The following is a 17,652-nucleotide window of genomic DNA, read 5'->3' on the forward strand; positions in this document are numbered from 1 at the left end:
GGGGGGCGCGGGTGTGCATGGAGGGCTGGGGATCTGCAGCCTGGGATGGGGGTCAGGGAGGAGGGGGTGAAAGCACCAAGGTTTGGGGAAGACGGCGATGCAGAGCCAGGTTTTGCACCGGGCACGGCTTCCCAAAGCCATGGTCTTGCAGGGCTACCCCCTAATTCTGAGTTTGTGCTGTAGGCTGGGTCTGTGAAGACAGGGAAGATGCCAGAAGGGGAGAAAACAAGGCAATGTAAGCAAGAGGAGCAGCAGCAGAAAGAAGAGGAGCAGGAGGGTCTCATCGAATTCTACGGTTCCTACCAGGAGCTGTTCCAGTTCTTCTGCAGCAACACGACCATCCATGGGGCTATCCGCCTGGTGTGCTCCAAAAAGAATAAGATGAAGACAGCCTTCTGGTCCGTTCTCTTCTTTCTTACCTTCGGCTTAATGTACTGGCAGTTTGGGATCCTCTACAGGGAGTACTTCAGCTACCCTGTCAACCTCAACCTCAACCTCAACTCCGACAGGCTGACTTTCCCAGCCGTGACGCTGTGCACCCTCAATCCATACAGGTAAGAAATAGACTCCTAGGGCTGTCGACTGCCTTGACTTCTGCGGGTGTAGGATAAAAGCATGTACTCTTGTCCTCCTCATGGTCCTTGACTGTCCCCTTCTGTAGCAGTGCCGGTGGAAAGGACACTTTTCACAGGCCTTTGCTGCTGCAGGGCATTCACAGTAAGCCATGTTAGTTTAGGCAGTATGTTAGCAGGCTGCACTGTAAACTGCCACAGGGCAAAAGCAGATGCATTTACTTCTCTTCTACAAGGATGGAGGCCTCCAGCAAGGGGTTGAATTTGCAGCTGGTGGCAGGAATGTCCAGAATCACCCCAGCAAACTTTGCCGCATGTCTTATCTAAAGCTGTTTATGTGCATCCAGGCCTAAACCTGCAGGCTCCTCTCTCCCCCCACCCCCCTATAGATACAGCGCCATCCGAAAGAAGCTGGATGAGCTGGACCAAATCACCCATCAGACACTGCTAGACCTTTATGACTACAACATGTCTCTGGCACGAAGTGACTGGTCTACGCTGTCCACGCGAAAGCGTAGCTCAAGGAGCCTGCTCCATCATGTCCAGCGCCATCCACTGCGAAGGCAGAAGCGGGATAACTTAGTCAACTTGCCAGAGAACAGTCCCTCAGTGGACAAGAACGACTGGAAAATTGGCTTTGTTTTGGTGAGATCCCTAGATATCCTGTGTCCTACGCACTCCGGTCTCTGCCTAGCTACTTCTGTCTTGTTAAACCCTTGGCCGTGCCCTTCCCTACATAGAAGTCTGATTAAGCTGCACTGGCTTTTGCTAATGACAGATAAAGGTAGAGCTGAATCCTTTGCCCAATGCAGTCCTGCTCCCCAAGTCCTGTCCCTGTCCATGGGGGCCCCAGAAGACTTGTCCACGTCAGCGCCCATCTTTTACTAGGTAGGGCAGGGAAACCTTGTCCTTCCTGAAGGCTACATCAGCCTTGCAGTTGCCTTTGGAGAGCCATTTATTAACATCAGCCGCAATGTTGCCCAATAACAGCAAAGGGGAAAGTACTGGATGGCTGTGGGCCACTTGAAATGTGGTCATGGTTGCATTTGCTCCTAGGTAGCAGCTTCTTCGCCCTAGGGTATCTGTGTTTGCATTTAAAAAGACACTGAAAGACTGACACTAATCACTTGCCAGTTAACTGGAGTTCCCACAGTTTTTCTGGACATACCCTGAAGGAAGGGCTCCCCACACAAGAATTTAAAGCTTCTGGTTTTATACCACGGTAGAATTTATGTGCTGTAGATCACCCTGCACGCCTCACTGCGACTTGCTGCCTCCTGGGGTTTACTCAGCCATGCTCATTCACCTGGTGTTTCCCTTCCATGGAGGAGCTGCGCTGGTTTTGCTTTTCCCCATCCTGCTGATCGCCTTTCGGTCGAGCGCAGGAGCCCTGCAAAGCTCTTCTACTCCCTCAGCTTCATCTTCTGCCCATGCTGAGGGAGCACAGCTAATCCACAGCCACAGCCTTGCCTCCTGGACAAGACTTCCCTGACATGGCTGGTTTTCTCCTTCTCTTCTTAACAGTGCAGTGAAAACAACAAGGACTGTTTCCATCAGGCGTACTCTTCAGGGGTGGATGCCGTGCGGGAATGGTACAGCTTTCACTATATCAATATCCTGGCGCAGATGCCTGATGCGAAAGCCCTGGATGAGTCTGACTTTGAGAATTTCATCTATGCTTGCCGCTTCAATGAAGCAACATGTGACAAGGCGTAAGTCGTGGAAACATCCCACCAAGTCTTCCTGAAAACACCCCTAAAACGCCTGGGTCCAAGGGGAATCAAGAAACCCACATTAGAGAACCTCTTTCCCAAGGTGGGATCGTTCCTTGTTCAGTTCCCATTGTCTCGAATGATGTTTCTTGAGTCTTTCCTGTGAGTTGTGCTCACCAGGGTCACAGTTTCTGTGACCTGAAACTATGGACCTCAGGGGATGGTTTCTCCTTTTCCTGGGTTTCACACAAGTGAAATAGTTATCCTGGTACAAACCCCAAAGTGGGTACAGATGTACAGTGTAGAAGTCTCTTTATTCTACTCTCTACAGTGGTAAAGTGGGACATATCAGCCCACATACAGGAGGAGGAGAAGAGAGAGTTGTTACAAAAAGACAGTAAAAAAATATCCTACTTCTCTCCTGCCATTATTGGTCAAAAAGCCCCAAAGAGGTAGTGGAATGAAACCCATCAGCAAGGGAGGAAAAGGCATAGGAAGAGCTAAGAGTTTTGTCAATATTAGGAAGATAATACAGTAATTGCTAGTACTGCTGAAACCCATTTGGGCTCTCAGGAGTTAGCGGTATGAAAAACCTGGTGTAAAAACCTGTCCAGCTCCCAGGACATTTTTTACAGCACATTTTAATTGCTTTTCCCCGTTCGGGCGAGTTTACATAACAAATACTGCCCATCTGCTGTAAGCCCCTCTCCCTGCAGGTGGAAAACAAGAGTTGTTCCTTTCAGAAAGCACTTCCCCTTGGTCTCGCAGCCCTTCTCACCCCGTGTGAATGTTTCTGTTCCCCTCTCAGGAATTATACACACTTCCACCATCCCTTATATGGGAACTGCTATACCTTTAACGACAACAGCAGCAGCCTGTGGACATCCTCGCTGCCTGGGATCAATAACGGTGGGTGAGAGGCACTCTGGTGAGTAAGGAGAACAGCTCAGCTCTGTTTTCCCCAGGAGTTACAGGCATCCTGCTGTGCTTAACGCTGGTGGTGGCAGATTTCAGCCCTGCTCTGTCTCGCCCAAGCTCTGTTTTCACCCATGTGGAGATGGCTGTCTCATGGACATGGCTGTCCCTCGCTGCTGCCCCACTGAACTCTCTCTCTCCCATCAGTGCCTGATCCTTATGTTCGTTGCTCCCTCTGGACTTGTGGTGGCCCTTCCTGAAGTCCCCTGTTGAGCTGTAGTGCTGTGCTCCTGAGAGCCTGGTCTTCACCACCTCCTTCCCCATTTTCCTGTTTCCAGCAACTGACCTGTTTGTGTTCCCAACGCCCCTGAAACCTCTCTAGGCCCAATCTTCAGGCTTTTCTTCCATCCGGCTCCGAGTCTCTCCATGGAATCTCTCTCAATTCCCAGTTCTGCTTTTTCTAAGCCACAGTGAAGAAATCCAGTTTTCTCTGGCTTCTCCTGGAGCCTCCAGCTTTGTCTCTGGCCTCCCTCCAGCCACCCTCCATTGCTGCCCAGCTTTGGTGCAGCCCTGGTTGATGTTTCTCTTCCTTTCTCTCTTACGGACTCACTTCTAACCATTCTGCTCTCTCCCCTGTCCTGCACGATGACCAGCCATGACCTCCCTTGCTCTCTGACATTCCCTCAGGTCTCTCTCTGGTGGTGCGCACCGAACAGAACGATTTCATCCCTCTGTTGTCCACGGTGACAGGAGCTAGGGTCATGGTCCACGATCAGAATGAGCCAGCCTTCATGGATGATGGGGGTTTCAACGTGCGGCCGGGTATCGAGACCTCCATCAGCATGAGAAAGGTGAGGAAGGAGCAGGGGTAAGAGCTGTGTATGTGAGGTTATGGGGGAGGTTTAACTTGGTGGATAGATACAGATGGGTTGTCATGGACCCAGTGTGTGTTTAAGGGAGGGGATTAATCACATGGAGTGAAGGGAGGGGAAGAAGAGCAGCTTACTGGACTAAACTGGACTAAACAAGAAGCATTTGGCTGCAATTTATCAGTGAACAATGAAATGAAGGAAAGCAGGGGGAGCTGGCATCCCGAGGAAAGCATAAAGAGCAGAGACTGATGGACAAGCAGTGTGCGGCACGGAAGCGTAGAAAGAGAACAGCAAAGTGCCAGTCATTCTGTGTAATGACTGTTTGATATTCTAGGAGATGACTGTGCGTCTTGGGGGCAGTTACAGTGATTGCACAGAGGATGGCAGAGACGTGCCAGTGCAAAATCTGTACTCATCCCGCTACACTGAACAGGTAACTCATTATCACTGGTCCTGTGCCAGCTTGTTTCCCTACTTTCCTGAAATGCTTCAGTCCCCTGACAGCCATACTTGTCCGTGGGCTCTGTTAATAGTATGATGTGATACAGGCTGCAGTGGGTTTGGTTCCCTTGTTCAGCCTTTTCCACCTCATATGCCTCCCAGGTCTGCATTCGCTCCTGCTTTCAGCTCAACATGGTAGAGCGCTGTGGCTGTGCGTATTACTTCTATCCCTTACCTGCTGGAGCAGAGTACTGTGACTACACAAAGCACATAGCCTGGGGTAAGTGGACAGGAGGAATAGTAAAGCTCATGCCCACCTGAACCTGTTTGGTCCACCTCATGTCCCGGTACATCTCCTCATTGTCTGCAATGAGCTTCCTGCTGTGGGACATCCAAAAGACACTCTTGTCTTGGATGGTCAGTCCCTCTAAGTTTGTTGAAGGAAGCCTTCTCTGGATTCCCCTCACTGTCACACATCGCCTTTTGTATACAGATACTGTGAGCTTACCTGGATTTACTTTCTCTGCTGCTCAGGCTACTGCTATTACAAACTCCTGGCTGAATTCAAAGCTGACGTGTTGGGCTGTTTCCACAAATGTCGGAAACCTTGCAAGTAAGTTTGATCGTCGGTCAGGTAGACTGGGAACTCTTTATTCCTAAAAGTGTTGGAAAGCATTCGCTGACCAGGGCAAAAGCTTGAGCCAATAGCTGAGCTGCAACCCGAAATGGTATTTCTCCCATCAGGAAGCCAAAATGGCTGAGGAACATCAATGTCGGCTTGGAGGTGAGCTCCCGAGGACTCTGCAGGAGCTCAGTGGGAAGTGGGCAGAACTTCAGCGTGGGGGGGAGTTTCCAGGTGTGCCTGGGGATTGAGAGACCTGGCCGTGTGGCTCCTACAGCTTCAACAGCTAACACGGCCTCTTGTCTTCCAGAATGACGGAATACCAGCTGTCAGCTGGATACTCCCGCTGGCCTTCTGCTGTCTCAGAGGTAAGGAGAGGGTTTCCTGGCTCCCCAGCACCGCTCTGACCTCCCATGTAGTCCTTCCTCAACTGGTACTAAACCTACAAGAGGTGACTGTGATCATGTAACACAATTTATTGCACTTTCATTTCAGGACTGGGTTTTTTACATGCTTTCACAACAGAACAAATACAATATCACATCCAAGAGGTGAGAGCCCCTAAACAGAGGTTGCATCCAAACCAGAAACCATTCCAGTGGAGTGTGTGTGTCAGGGGGTCAGAGTTAAGATTAAATCACTGATGGGAAGAGATTAGGCATGGGACCCGTGGACAAGGCCAGTGGATTTGAGTTAGAGTAGAGATAAACTGAGACTTCAACAAGGACTGGGAATCCAAGTGAAAAGTCTGAAAAGGGTCAGCCACTAGTATGAAAATAGTGAGCCCCAGGCGGCTGCTGTGTGGTCTGGAGTCACGGTAAGGGCTAGTGGAAGAGTGGGAAGCAGAGCCACACAGGAGCTTGTACTTAGCCAACGTAGGATGCCACAAACATTGGGTTTCACAGTGCAGGCTCAGAAGTGCACTGTAAATACCAAAGATTGTATTTTGTGCAGAATGAGGGAACTGCGGAGATGGGGAAAAGCCTCAGGGTGGTATATGTGTGAGGAGGACAGGAGGCAGAAGGGGTCAGAGAAGACAATTAAGCTTGGTGAAGAAATGCAGGGATGGCAGATTTGGGGTTACTGAGCCCCATCTTTCATTTACAGGAATGGAGTTGCCAAAGTGAATATCTTTTTTGAGGAGTGGAACTACAAGACCAATGGGGAGTCTCCAGCCTTCACGGTACACACTTTACTGCCACGTCCTTTCTAGCCACCCATTCCCCCACGATGTCCCTCCATATTGGCAGCTGTTTGTTCCCACAGCATTGCTGGCTATTGAGTCTCTTTTCCTGTGGCAGGGCGGGAGGAACCCCCCAGCACCATGGGGGCACTGCTAGGGGGAGCAGGCAGGGAGGCAAAAGGCTTGAACAAGGGCTGTCCTCACTGCCCTTTCTGTCTCTTGCAGGTAGTGACTCTGCTGTCCCAGCTTGGGAACCAGTGGAGTCTCTGGTTTGGATCCTCTGTCCTGTCTGTGATGGAGCTTGCAGAACTGATTCTGGATTTCATTGCCATCACCTTTATCTTGGCCTTACGCTGGTTCCATTCCCGGCAGCAGCCCTCTCCACCGGGACCCCCTCCAAACAGTCACGATAACACTGCTTTCCAAGACGAGGCACCAGGTCTCAGTGCACCACACCGCTTCACTGTTGAGGCTGTAGTGACCATGCTGCCATCTTACAACAGCCTGGAACCACGTGAGGTGGGACACGAGTGAAGCAGTGGCTTATTCCACAGTTTGGATGGGTGGCAATTGGAGCAAAGGCTGCACACTTTCTCTGTGGGACCTGCATTTCCTTCTTTCTGGGGTGCTCTACCTGGACCATAGCAGAAGACTGCACTGTGGTTGGCCTGGGTCCATTCCTTTCACTACTCTAGGTGAATCCTTCAGTCTCATAAAATACTATTGCTCTGGGGGTCACCAGGGATGAGAGTTGATCTAGTGTATGTATGGGGGAGATGTCCACTTAGTTTCCTTACACTCCTTGCATGTGCACACTTACATGTGCATGCATGGTGCATGCATGCTTTCTTTTCCCTGCAACAAGGATGCTGCCACAGTTCTGGTCTGTCGTTAATTAAAGAGGTTTGGCAGGCGTGACTGGCCTCCTCTGTGGTATGACAAGGGACAGGAATGGAGTCTCAGCTGGGGTACAAGTCTCTCAACACGCTGAGCTTTGTTAAGCTTTCCCTAATGTTGGAAACTGGTTGCTGTTTCCTAGTTCTTAATGTCCAGCTCTGATCCCAATGCATAATCTATATTACGCACAATATTCTGGAGAGGTGGTCGACGCTTGCTGTCACTCTCAGGTCGGGACAAAACACCCCTGGCAGAATAAGGTCTCCCTTTTTAAGCTGCCTGTGTGGCACTGGTAGATCTTAGCTGTATAGCAGTCTCCTTCCTTGTGATATACCATACACATGTATGTTCAGCCATTTGACCATTTGCCAGAGTGTTCAGGATAAATTGATCTCTACATAGGAGCTATGGAAACAAAGTGGCTATGCATACCCTCAAAAACATCCCAAACGGTATCTCTGCTGCCATGAGATCCCGCAAAAGAGGTTCAGAATAGCGCAGGTCACGCAGTGCCTGCTCTGCTCCACTCACCCCTTCTCTGGTTCACTCACAGAGGCTCTGCTGAGGACTGCGAAGCACAGAAGTGCTGCAGGCTTTAATCTAAGATACTTTCAGGGAAAGCTTTAGCCTATTGGAACGGGCCACATAGGCAATCAAGGCCAGGACAAAGATGGTCCTCTTCCCAGGAACTAATTTGGGGTTCTTCACATAAGACCACACATCTTATTTCTTGCAGTAAGCTTGCCATACTATGGCAAATATAGTACAAATACTCAGACTTCTGCTGCAATAGTGTTTACACAGCACTTTATGTGGTATCAAGAGAGCAAGGGTGATGTCCTTAACAAACAGGATTATCCACTTGACTGACACAAACACAGATACCAGAATTTAAGCATATAGTTTAGGCAAAGACCTGTGGTACCATGTACCCAATCACATTGCAAACAGACTCTTCTGAATTTAAAAACTAGTTAATCATAACACAAAAAAAACTTCAGATATTTTAAAAAGACCTGTGGTACCATGTACCCAATCACATTGCAAACAGACTCTTCTGAATTTAAAAACTAGTGAATCATAACAAAAGAAAAACTTCAGATATTTTAAAAATTAAGGTAGATGCACTGCCCTTGGGAAGCTGGAGGATTTTACTGCAGCATATAAACTGTTGCCTAATTCTTCCCTTTGAGATGTTAAACATATGCTTGTCGTACTGCTCTTGCCTTGATTACCTAAATGCACTTTTTACTTCCCAGCACAGTGATTTTCTTTCTCCTCACAGACATGAACACTATATTCTTTTATTACACAAATATTCATGGTTTTTCAAACTTTATCCCAGTGCTCAGCTGATGCCCCTTGTTTGAAAGAGGAGGTGATATCTCTCTGCTGGGAATAGAAGCGAGCAATTCAGGGGATATCCTTCAGCAAGGGGGGCAGCCCGGCAGGAGGGAGAGCCCTACAACCACGGGCACGTAGAGGTGTGGGAACATGTATCCCCCCCGGGAGGCTCCCACTGGAAAAAATCAGGACTTCTGCAAAAATGAAAAAAAAAATCCACTTTCTGTGTTTATGGGAGATTTTTTAAATGAAGTAAAAACCTGACACTGGACACATAAAGCTGTTTGCTTCACAAAACCACCTCCAAGTCAAGAAAGGAGAAGGAGCAGATGCAACATTTAAAACAGTCTCTGTATATCATACACGTACAATGATTCATACATTGAGCATGATCTTTCCGGAATATCCGAAGACACGATTCTTCACATCACGCAGTACCTTGTGATAACCATAAAATTGATGTGACCCACTGCATCATGACGTACGATGATTCATACATTGAGCATGATCTTTCCGGAATATCCGAAGACACGATTCTTCACATCACGCAGTACCTTGTGATAACCATAAAATTGATGTGACCCACTGCATCATGCATAGTTAAGTGGGTAATTAAAGGAAGATTAATCAGAGACATAACTACTTGAAACATTAAATTCTCTTCAACGCCATAAAGAAATATAGCTGTAGAAGAAGGTGATTCCCTAGGGGATGCTTGCACCATATCATCTCTCTCTTCTGTAAAAGTGTTAAAATGCAAAAAAATGGGCTTTGACTGATGAAGTCAAAGTAATGGCCCCATTCTGGGTAGCTGTAAATCCAGAGTTAAAAGCCTGTAGAAACATGAAGCTGTTATACAAGCTGGTAAATAGGCTAGCCCTCCCTGTCCTGAGGATCAGTGCAAAAATTGCCATCTTGGGAGAAATCAGGTGATCCTCCCAGGAACATCCCTACACTTCTTGTAGGCTGACAATACCACAAAATATCAGCTCAACAGATGTATAGTGAGCTCGGTCTGGCTGAAAACAAGAGGTGAGTCCAGCGGTGCCAGAGTGAGAGTGCAGAAAATGGAGTGTTTCACCATGAATGTGAAATGCTACAGAAAAGGGGAGAAAGCATGCCTTTAGAGGAATTTGTTGGTCAGCAAAAGGCAAATTAAAGGTCTGAGCTGAGGTGAATTTGTAAAAGAGGAGAAAGTTGAGTGGATGTAAATGCTCAGTAGTCATAGGTATGTTAGAAGCATAGCACAGTTATTTGGAGGACATGGGAAACATGCAAGGAGCAACTGTAGGTCATAGGACACTGACAAAAAACAAGTTGTGTCTTTTTGGACTGGGAGCATCTGTCATGCAGGGGGAGGCAGAGAAGTAGGAATGCAAGTGCTTGAAGGGGGAAGGGAAGTGCAGGAGAAGAAAGATCCTTTTGTGGGTAAGTTGGAGTATTAGAGTGGTTTGTTTTGCAGGAGTAAGCAGCACAGAAGTGGGTAGTTCCACCTGCTTAAGGAGAAGAATGAGGATGAGAAAAAGGAAGGTTTATACAACAGGGAAATTACAGAGAAAAAAAAGAGGGATGAGTGTTTAGGAGCTTAAAAACAATAGCAGAGGATTTGTGGAACTCTTTGGTGCTGCTGAAATACAAGGAAAGAGAGGTGAGCTCTTTTGGGATGTGGAACAACCCACAGAGACAGGGTATAAAGGGTGTCTGTGGGACCATGGTGGCAGACATTTGCAAGTCGATTGAGGGCTAAGCATTGGGAAGTCATGTACTAGCAGAGAAAAGGGATACAGACAGTCTGGGAAATGTACAGACACTGACATTTCTGAAGGTTCCAACTGTGAGATCAGATGAATTTGGAGGATCTAAGAACCCCTGAGAAAGGTTAAAGTGTAGTGAGACTGGGGAAATGGAAAGAAGTACTGGAAGAAAGGGAAGAATGGGCCAGCCCCTCCAGGAAGGACGAAAACTAAGCGCAGGATGGTTGAGAAAGCAGGGAACACAAGGACAGAGAGCCGTGGGCAGGCATACCCTGCTATCTGCTGAAAACTTGTTCCTTAAAAGTGTGACAGTCACAATTTGACAGATACCGAAACTATTTTTTCCCATAAGAATTAAGGTAACAGAGGACATGCATGGAAGTACAACACAAGTGTGTCTAGAGAAGCTAGAAAATGAGAAAACCACCGCTTCAGAAAATAAACAATACATTTAGAACTAAACTCTGCTTGCTGGAGTACTTGGAGAAGCTGGACAGATAGGTGCAAGGTTTGTCTGCACAGACTGAGGTCAAACCTAGAAAGAATTTGAGGAAAGGGTTACCAGGCTCTTGGGACAGGTTCAACAAAATCTAAGGGGTGGAGATGTGCTACATCAAGAAATGAAAAGGGCAGCAGTGCTGTTGATGAAAGGACAGAGGGGAACCACAGAGATCAGGAATACACCAGAGGGATGGCTGTGTTCGGTCTTGCAGTTCTTTATACTTACCAATGTGCAGTATTTAAAGGGGTCTTGTGAGCACAAAAGAGGAAAGCGCCTTCAGCTTCCAAGTACATACTTAAAGGCAATGAACTAAAAAAAGCTTAGTATCTAGAGATTATAGCAAATTTATTTAAAAAATAGTACAAGGGCTTTTGGTAAAGAAGCCTGGCAGGAGAGAACATGAGAAGAAAGAGTCATTTTGGCCTCTGCAAGAATCATTTAGTGGGTCTATGCACTGAAGGAAAGGATGTTATGGGACTGTTCATATCAGAAACCTGGGGAGCAAATAAGGGTGTTCCGAATAACTCTTATCTCTGGCAAAAAATAGGTCAAAGATTATCAGAAGTATGGAGGCTGAAGTGCAACTTTATTTTGGCCTGTAAACAGGGGAAGTTTTGTGAAGGGACCCAGTTACTTCTTCCAAGAGGAAGCATTGTAGGTAACCTGGAATAAACACTGGGCTGAACTCATGTATCCAACAGACACAGCTGAGCTGCCTATTTTGTAAAACCTATATCCCTCTCTGTTACATCTCTCAGAGAGTAATTATTTGCTCAGAGGTCAGAACAAAGATAAAACCTCTGTACTTCTCCATTATTGCCTCTCTTCACCAAGTTAAGGCTTCCAACCCCAGTGGATACGTCAAGAGCAGGGACCTCTGTCACTTCACAGGGAAGCTAGGTCCATTAAACAAGTGCTGATGCTGCATTCCTACTCTGAAGGAAAATCTTTTGTCTTCCCCAGCATCATTCAGTTACTCTCCAGCTGAGACAAGAAAACAAACACCCCAAAGATGAAAGCATGCAGCCTACTTTGATCAGTGCATTGAAACCTCAGGAAAGGCCAGAGCAAGGTGTAGGGCATCTAGAAACATGAAGGGTTAAGACATATCCATTTAAGAGCATTATAGTTGAGGCTTTTCCTCCACCAAATCTGAAGGTGTCAGGATGAAGCAGTTGATATGGGAGCTGCATGTTTAAATGCAGAGCTTGAATTTCTAATTAGACATATGAAGAACTACTCTGCCAAAGCCTCGGCCTTGCTTTTAGTGCACATTTAAAGCCATGTTTCATGCAGGATAAGACTCTGCAGGAGCAGCAGTGCTGATGCTTTAAAGGATAGCACCTCAGAAGGCGAGTTCCCAGCAGAGCATGGTACACCTACCTTTTCTTTTCCCATGCAACTCCTTTTGCAAACTTGCAGATGACTCAAGTTGGGCACAACTCTGGGGCAGCTTTCAGCAGCATGTTCAGCCCCAGCTCTGTGCTCCAGAGCAGCTGGCCAGCTTTGGAGAGTGAGCACTCAAGTCCCTAGGTTTGGCTAGGGACTTAAGACACTATGTAGTCAACGGTCTGGAAACACATCTGTTCCAAGAAAAAGTTTTTCCTACACCCCTACCTGAGCAAGGCTGAGAACTAACAGGACAACACACAACTTGGCAGGAATTGTAGCATGACTAGCTCATTCAGGTTGTGCAGGCCTGTTCTGTGCTGAAGTTTAGACTGTACATGCTGCTTTAATCCACCAGCCAGTCCAGACACCCTCCTTTCCCTGGAAGACTTTCATCTTTGAAAGAATTAGCCTAGCTGTACTGCTCCAAAATTCACCATTGACCATACATTGTTCTGGTATGATTTTGGTGATGGTTAAGACTGGACAAAGATTGGTCATAAGGGAACCACAAGCCACAGGGAGTACTGTTGTACAACCTGAAGTTTGTAACAGTGGGAGAGATATAAGGGCACAAGTACCTCATTTTAAAATAAGTCCGCACTGGACAAAGCTCCATCATTGCTTTTTAATGAGTTTCAAGCGTACGGTGAAGCAAAACAAGGGGGCGCTTACCTTTATTCCAGCCATGCTCCAAGATAGATACACTGTGAACAGCATCCTACTCTTGGGGGTCATTTGGATCATGAACACATGTCCCAACACCAATGGAGAATTGTTTTCTGGGTTTAAGGACCTGAGGATAGGTTATTGAAACCCAAAGGCAGCACAGCCCAAAGAACTAGAGCTACCAGCAACACACCCTCCCATTCAGGGGACTACCTCCCTACGCACTACACAGTGGCTGGACATTTGGTGGATAAAAGTAGAGTTGGATTGGGCAGCCTCTTCCCCCAGAGCTGCTGGTCCATACATCTTGTTACAGACTTACCACATAGTCAGTCCAGCACATGGTTCCTGTACAACTGGAACTACCATCATTGCAATGGAAGACCACCCACCGCTTTGAGGACCAGAACTTCAGGTGTGTGTATGGAAGTGACAAAAAACCCCAGATGTTCCAAAAATAGTTTGGTATCCAACCCCTCCCCACCCACTGACAGACCAGACAGACTCAGTAAGGTGGTGAATTGTGTTTCTTAGAGACCATTTAAAGTACATGAGCTGATTACTATAACATGCCAGAGGAGGTTACAGCTGTGTTTATAGAGGAAGGAAATAAACTGCACGTGCATGAGTGGCTGTAATGCTGTGGACAGCAGAGTCCCTTGCTTTTACTCAAAGGGCCTTGGTGATTTTTTTTTGCCCATGCATAGAGACACAAAGGAGGGGAAAGGGAGCAGAAGAGGCAACATACAACATCTAAGAGAAAGAAATGGAAGAGACAGCCTAGGGGGGACCTCAGCCCCCAGAGGAACAGGAGGAATGGGGCACCAAAAGCTTGTTTAGAAGAGTTCAAGAAAATTGCTGGTCTGGGGGCCTCAAGCTTGTATGCCCACCCCCTAAAATGACAGCAGTAAGTAGTACAAGCAGGCCCTGGCTCCTCTTCAGTAGATGCACTTCTGACCGTCCATCACATCTCAGTTCCACAGGGAATTAGGGAAGTGCTCAGGGGACGAGGGCTGCTTCACTCCAGATCTTCATCTCTGCCCTCACCCAAGGTGGAGAGGGATGGAATTGCAGGGAGATGAACTCAGCGCAAATGAAATGCTGGGGCATGGAAGTGAGCATGCAAAACCTAGCCCCTTCCCAGATGCTCTGTGAGGAGGAAAGGGGCTTCCCCCCCAGCACACCCAATGAAAGAAAAAACATCTGCTCCTCCCATCTTTTGTACTTCACTCCCATCTGGGAACTCCAGTGATGGTCTCCCCTACCTCCTGGCATCATCTTAAGCCTAGACAGATCCCAGTGTATTCTAGAACCGAGGTAGAGCTTCCTAAATTAAAGGAGTGCCCTCTTTCCAGTCTAGATTACAGGCTACAGCTCAGCTTGTAAAAAAAGACAAGATGCACATTCCTCAGAAGACTCTGCAGAAACTGAGGAACAGGGCAGCTCATTTAACCCCAGGTTTGACAACACATTCGAGCAATTCAGGGCTTTTGTTATTTTTGAAGGAGAAGAACAAGGAGATCGCTTACAGAAAGCCACAGCATTCCATGCTGCAAGTTTACTTCCAGCAGAGACCATCTTGGATCTAAATTCAAGAGAACCCATAGCAAGTAGGAGGATTTCAGTTTGATAGGCAAGATCTCTAGAGATCTAAGCTGCCAAACTGGGACATCTGATGTCACTTTGCAATACCCATGCCCAGAGCAGCATTTCCCTTTGAATCCCTAGCTAACCATTCTGATTATTTTCTAACTTCTGCTGAAAGTTAGGGCTTTGTGGTAGCAGAAACAGAACAGGTATTCATAATCAGAAAGCTGTGTGGTTCATTCAGTCTCATCTGGAATACCTCCAGTCTCCTCCACATCCATCTGCAATATAGTGGACTTCCTTTGACATTCAACTCAGTAACACAAAAGCAAAACACCCATTCCCACTCCCACTCTGCCACTACCCCAAAGTCTTCCGGAAAGCTACAAGATAGTAGAAAGCCACAGGGTCCTGGCTTGTGTCTGCATAGATGAAAGGAATATTTGACACCCCCCACCAGACTCCTCACTGTTGTTCTTTCGTTCCTTCTGGCAGGAGATTTTACTCCTACACACACCTTTTAGATAGTAACAAAACTACTTTCACTTAACTGTGTTTAGTCTGTTGCACTTGACTGAGGTAATCATGTAGGCTCTCCTTTATAACTGAAATGGCCATGTTCAGACAGCAAGTCATCTGAAAATAAGGACAGGCAAATAAATCGTTTCTTTAAATGCTCATCTCTCCATGGCTAGAGAAATCTAGATGACTACATCTAGCTCAGTCAGATGGCTCACAGTCACTGACCAACACCACAAACTAGCCTTTATTTCAGAAGCTCAATGAAAAGCTTAAGTCATGCTGCCACTCTTTTTAGGCAGAACACTAAAGAATCTCACACGCTGTAGTCCTTCATCCCCAAAGGCACTGCATTAAGGCATTCTTATTTTGCTAGAGTCCACACAGGCACTATTTGACAAGCTTACACCCAAAAATAAACCACAAAAATTCCCTGCAGAAGAGCAGGAGCAATAGCTACCCACTCCTCCTCTACTTCCCTTTCCTCTAAACTCAGAGGACCCTCCCTAAAGCTGCAGCAGCTGTTGAAGAGTCTAACCATGTTCAGTAGAGCGCTTCAGAGTCCTACACAGAAGACAAATTAAAACCAATAAAGAAATCAATGAAGAAGCTAGGTGGAAAGGAAGGGAAGGAAAGATTCAGGGGCAAGAAGAGACAGGCAAGGGGACAGTAGGTTGCAGACTGAAGGAGATACATTCAAGTAAAAAAGTAGACTGGAGACAAAGCAATAGGAAAAAAAGGAAAGAACAAAAGGGCAAGTTACACCAAAGGTCCCCCAGAGACCTCCAAATCCCCCACTAGGGAAAGGGGACTTGCCAACCCACCCACTCCAGGGTAAATGCCCCTCATACTTACAGGTTTACCTGACCTGGCAGACAGAATTTCCCATTTCTACAATGATGGCCACCCCCAATTCCTTCATTACCATGTAAAGCATACCATTTCCACAATATATGTGGGAGTTCCAGCACCACCACCTCCCTTCCCCAAGGACTGAAGTTAACACTTATGCAACCAAGACCCTCCAGATCTCAAACCAAAAAGGAAGAGCTTAAAGTACTCTAGAGTTGGTGCTTCTTCACCTTTGATCCTGGGCTTTTCGGTACTTACTTACAATCACCACCACCACAATGGCACAAATCACTCCCATCATGATCATCATCTGGAGAGAGAGATTGTCAGAGAGTAATACTCAGAACAGATCGACAAGTTCACATCTTCCCTGACAGCAAGGGAACATAAGCCAGACCCTGAAGGTAGGACAACCAAGGCCTCAAAGTCTTTCCACAGTGAAAGAATCCTAAGCATGTGAAATAGCTATTAAGCCCCAACTATCCTCTCAAAGCCCCGCAGCAGACGACTAGCCCAATTTCCTTCTAATGAAGGAGATCACGGCACTAGGAAACTCACCTTGCAGTTCTTCCACCAGTACTTCCTTTTGAGTTTTGCTGCGCTACTTTCAAATTGTGAGGCACCGGCCTGAAGTGCATCTGCCCGGTCATCTAGCTCTGACAGTTTCTGGTCTCGTTCCAGCACCTTGTCTACATTTACACGCATTATATCAACCACCTGCAGAAGGAAGAATAGTAGCAGCAGTTGTATTGGTAGAGAGAGTTGAAAAAGCAAGAGCAGTAACTTGGCCAATAACTAACACTAAGATACTAACAAGTGAAAGCCCTAAACAAAGAAGGATATGACACAGCTTCCAAATCGCTGCCTACTTTGAAGTGGGGGAAAAAATTCTAGACCCCCTCTTAAAGTATCAGTTCAAGTACACTTAAACCAGGTCCTCAGCCCAACATTCTCGCCCGTTTTTAAAAGCTCTCAAATCCAGCAAGCCTAAGCCACCCCCCTCATGAGAGTAATCATATGCTCGCTCCCCGGTAACTGCAAAGATAACTTAGAGCTACATGTTGCTGCCCCAGTGAGGCATAAAGGCGTTACTGCACGTCAGCAGCCACGCTACAGACACTGACCCTGGAAAGTCAGGCAAGGTTCCCCACACATCACACATTGAGCCTGCACACAGACTGTTCCCTTGAAGCAGCAGGCAGGGATTAAGAGCTGTTCGGGATGCTGCATAGCTTTATTACCGTAACAGATGCACGATACAAGGCACCAAAAATCTAACAGAAGTCATACCTGGAATTAAGCAGCTTTTAAACATAAAAAAATTTCATCTCTCCTCCAACCTCTTTATAGGTCCACCGTCATACTTTGGGTATTGAGCATTAACGCATTTCTGGTATTAGCATGACAAGAGCATCCACCCCCTCAGCAACAGACGCTTGTCAAGAACATCGCTGCTGCAGAGCAGCGGGAGAAGAGTCCAGGCAGCCTACGGAAGCCAGCACAGTTGGCAGAGCTACTAACCTCCTCCACTTGGGCCTGCGTCTGCTGCAGCCGACGGTTACTGCTCAAATTGGAGAGGGACCCGGGGGGGCCCCCGCCAGGGGCTCCCCCTTCTGGGGCCCCGGGAGCAGGTTGCTGAGCTGGGTCAGACCTAGGGAAACACACATACGGGCAAAGAGAAAACCCAGTCGGCCACTCAAGAGAGAGGACACCCCCCCAAAATCCACCTGAACCCCAGTGCCCCCGGCTGGGGCAGTGTCAGCAGCAGCCCCGAGGGCCCGCGCCCTCCCTGGACCCCCCCGGACCGGGAGCGGGCGAGCCC

At 47.4% G+C, this 17,652-nt stretch overlaps 2 protein-coding genes across 2 annotated transcripts; one reads left to right on the forward strand and one right to left on the reverse strand.

Moving 5' to 3' along the window:
- Nucleotides 1-125: 125 nt before the first annotated feature.
- Nucleotides 126-7,306, forward strand: SCNN1A (sodium channel epithelial 1 alpha subunit). Its single transcript, XM_009287107.1, has 12 exons — nucleotides 126-554; nucleotides 962-1,217; nucleotides 2,097-2,284; nucleotides 3,093-3,193; nucleotides 3,887-4,050; nucleotides 4,406-4,504; nucleotides 4,675-4,792; nucleotides 5,047-5,125; nucleotides 5,445-5,502; nucleotides 5,630-5,685; nucleotides 6,242-6,317; nucleotides 6,543-7,306. Exons 1-12 carry the CDS (start codon nucleotides 208-210, stop codon nucleotides 6,849-6,851), a joined length of 1,851 nt encoding a protein of 616 aa, XP_009285382.1. The 5' UTR covers nucleotides 126-207; the 3' UTR covers nucleotides 6,852-7,306.
- A 6,075-nt stretch (nucleotides 7,307-13,381) lies between these two features.
- VAMP1 (vesicle associated membrane protein 1) lies at nucleotides 13,382-17,475 on the reverse strand. The gene is made up of 4 exons (XM_019474099.1): nucleotides 17,352-17,475; nucleotides 16,389-16,547; nucleotides 16,089-16,140; nucleotides 13,382-15,095 (listed from the first exon to the last, which is right to left on the reverse strand). Exons 2-4 carry the CDS (start codon nucleotides 16,533-16,535, stop codon nucleotides 15,043-15,045), a joined length of 252 nt encoding a protein of 83 aa, XP_019329644.1. The 5' UTR covers nucleotides 16,536-16,547; nucleotides 17,352-17,475; the 3' UTR covers nucleotides 13,382-15,042.
- Nucleotides 17,476-17,652: the final 177 nt, after the last annotated feature.

The sequence above is a fragment of the Aptenodytes forsteri genome, unplaced genomic scaffold (assembly GCF_000699145.1).
Source record: "Aptenodytes forsteri isolate BGI_AS27 unplaced genomic scaffold, ASM69914v1 Scaffold216, whole genome shotgun sequence".
NCBI classification, from domain to species: Eukaryota; Metazoa; Chordata; class Aves; order Sphenisciformes; family Spheniscidae; genus Aptenodytes; species Aptenodytes forsteri.

Bases quoted from the DNA above. Each gene is read 5' to 3' on its own strand.
- VAMP1 (XM_019474099.1), bottom strand. From the start codon at position 16,535: ATGCGTGTAAATGTAGACAAGGTGCTGGAACGAGACCAGAAACTGTCA. The intron at 16,141-16,388 runs GTGAGTTTCCTA...CTCTCTCTCCAG, and splicing joins ACTGGTGGAAGAACTGCAAG to ATGATGATCATGATGGGAGT. The intron at 15,096-16,088 runs GTAAGTACCGAA...CCTTATTTTCAG, and splicing joins TGTGGTGGTGGTGATTGTAA to ATGACTTGCTGTCTGAACAT.
- SCNN1A (XM_009287107.1), top strand. From the start codon at position 208: ATGCCAGAAGGGGAGAAAACAAGGCAATGTAAGCAAGAGGAGCAGCAG. The intron at 4,051-4,405 runs GTGAGGAAGGAG...TTGATATTCTAG, and splicing joins CCTCCATCAGCATGAGAAAG to GAGATGACTGTGCGTCTTGG. The intron at 6,318-6,542 runs GTACACACTTTA...TGTCTCTTGCAG, and splicing joins GGGAGTCTCCAGCCTTCACG to GTAGTGACTCTGCTGTCCCA.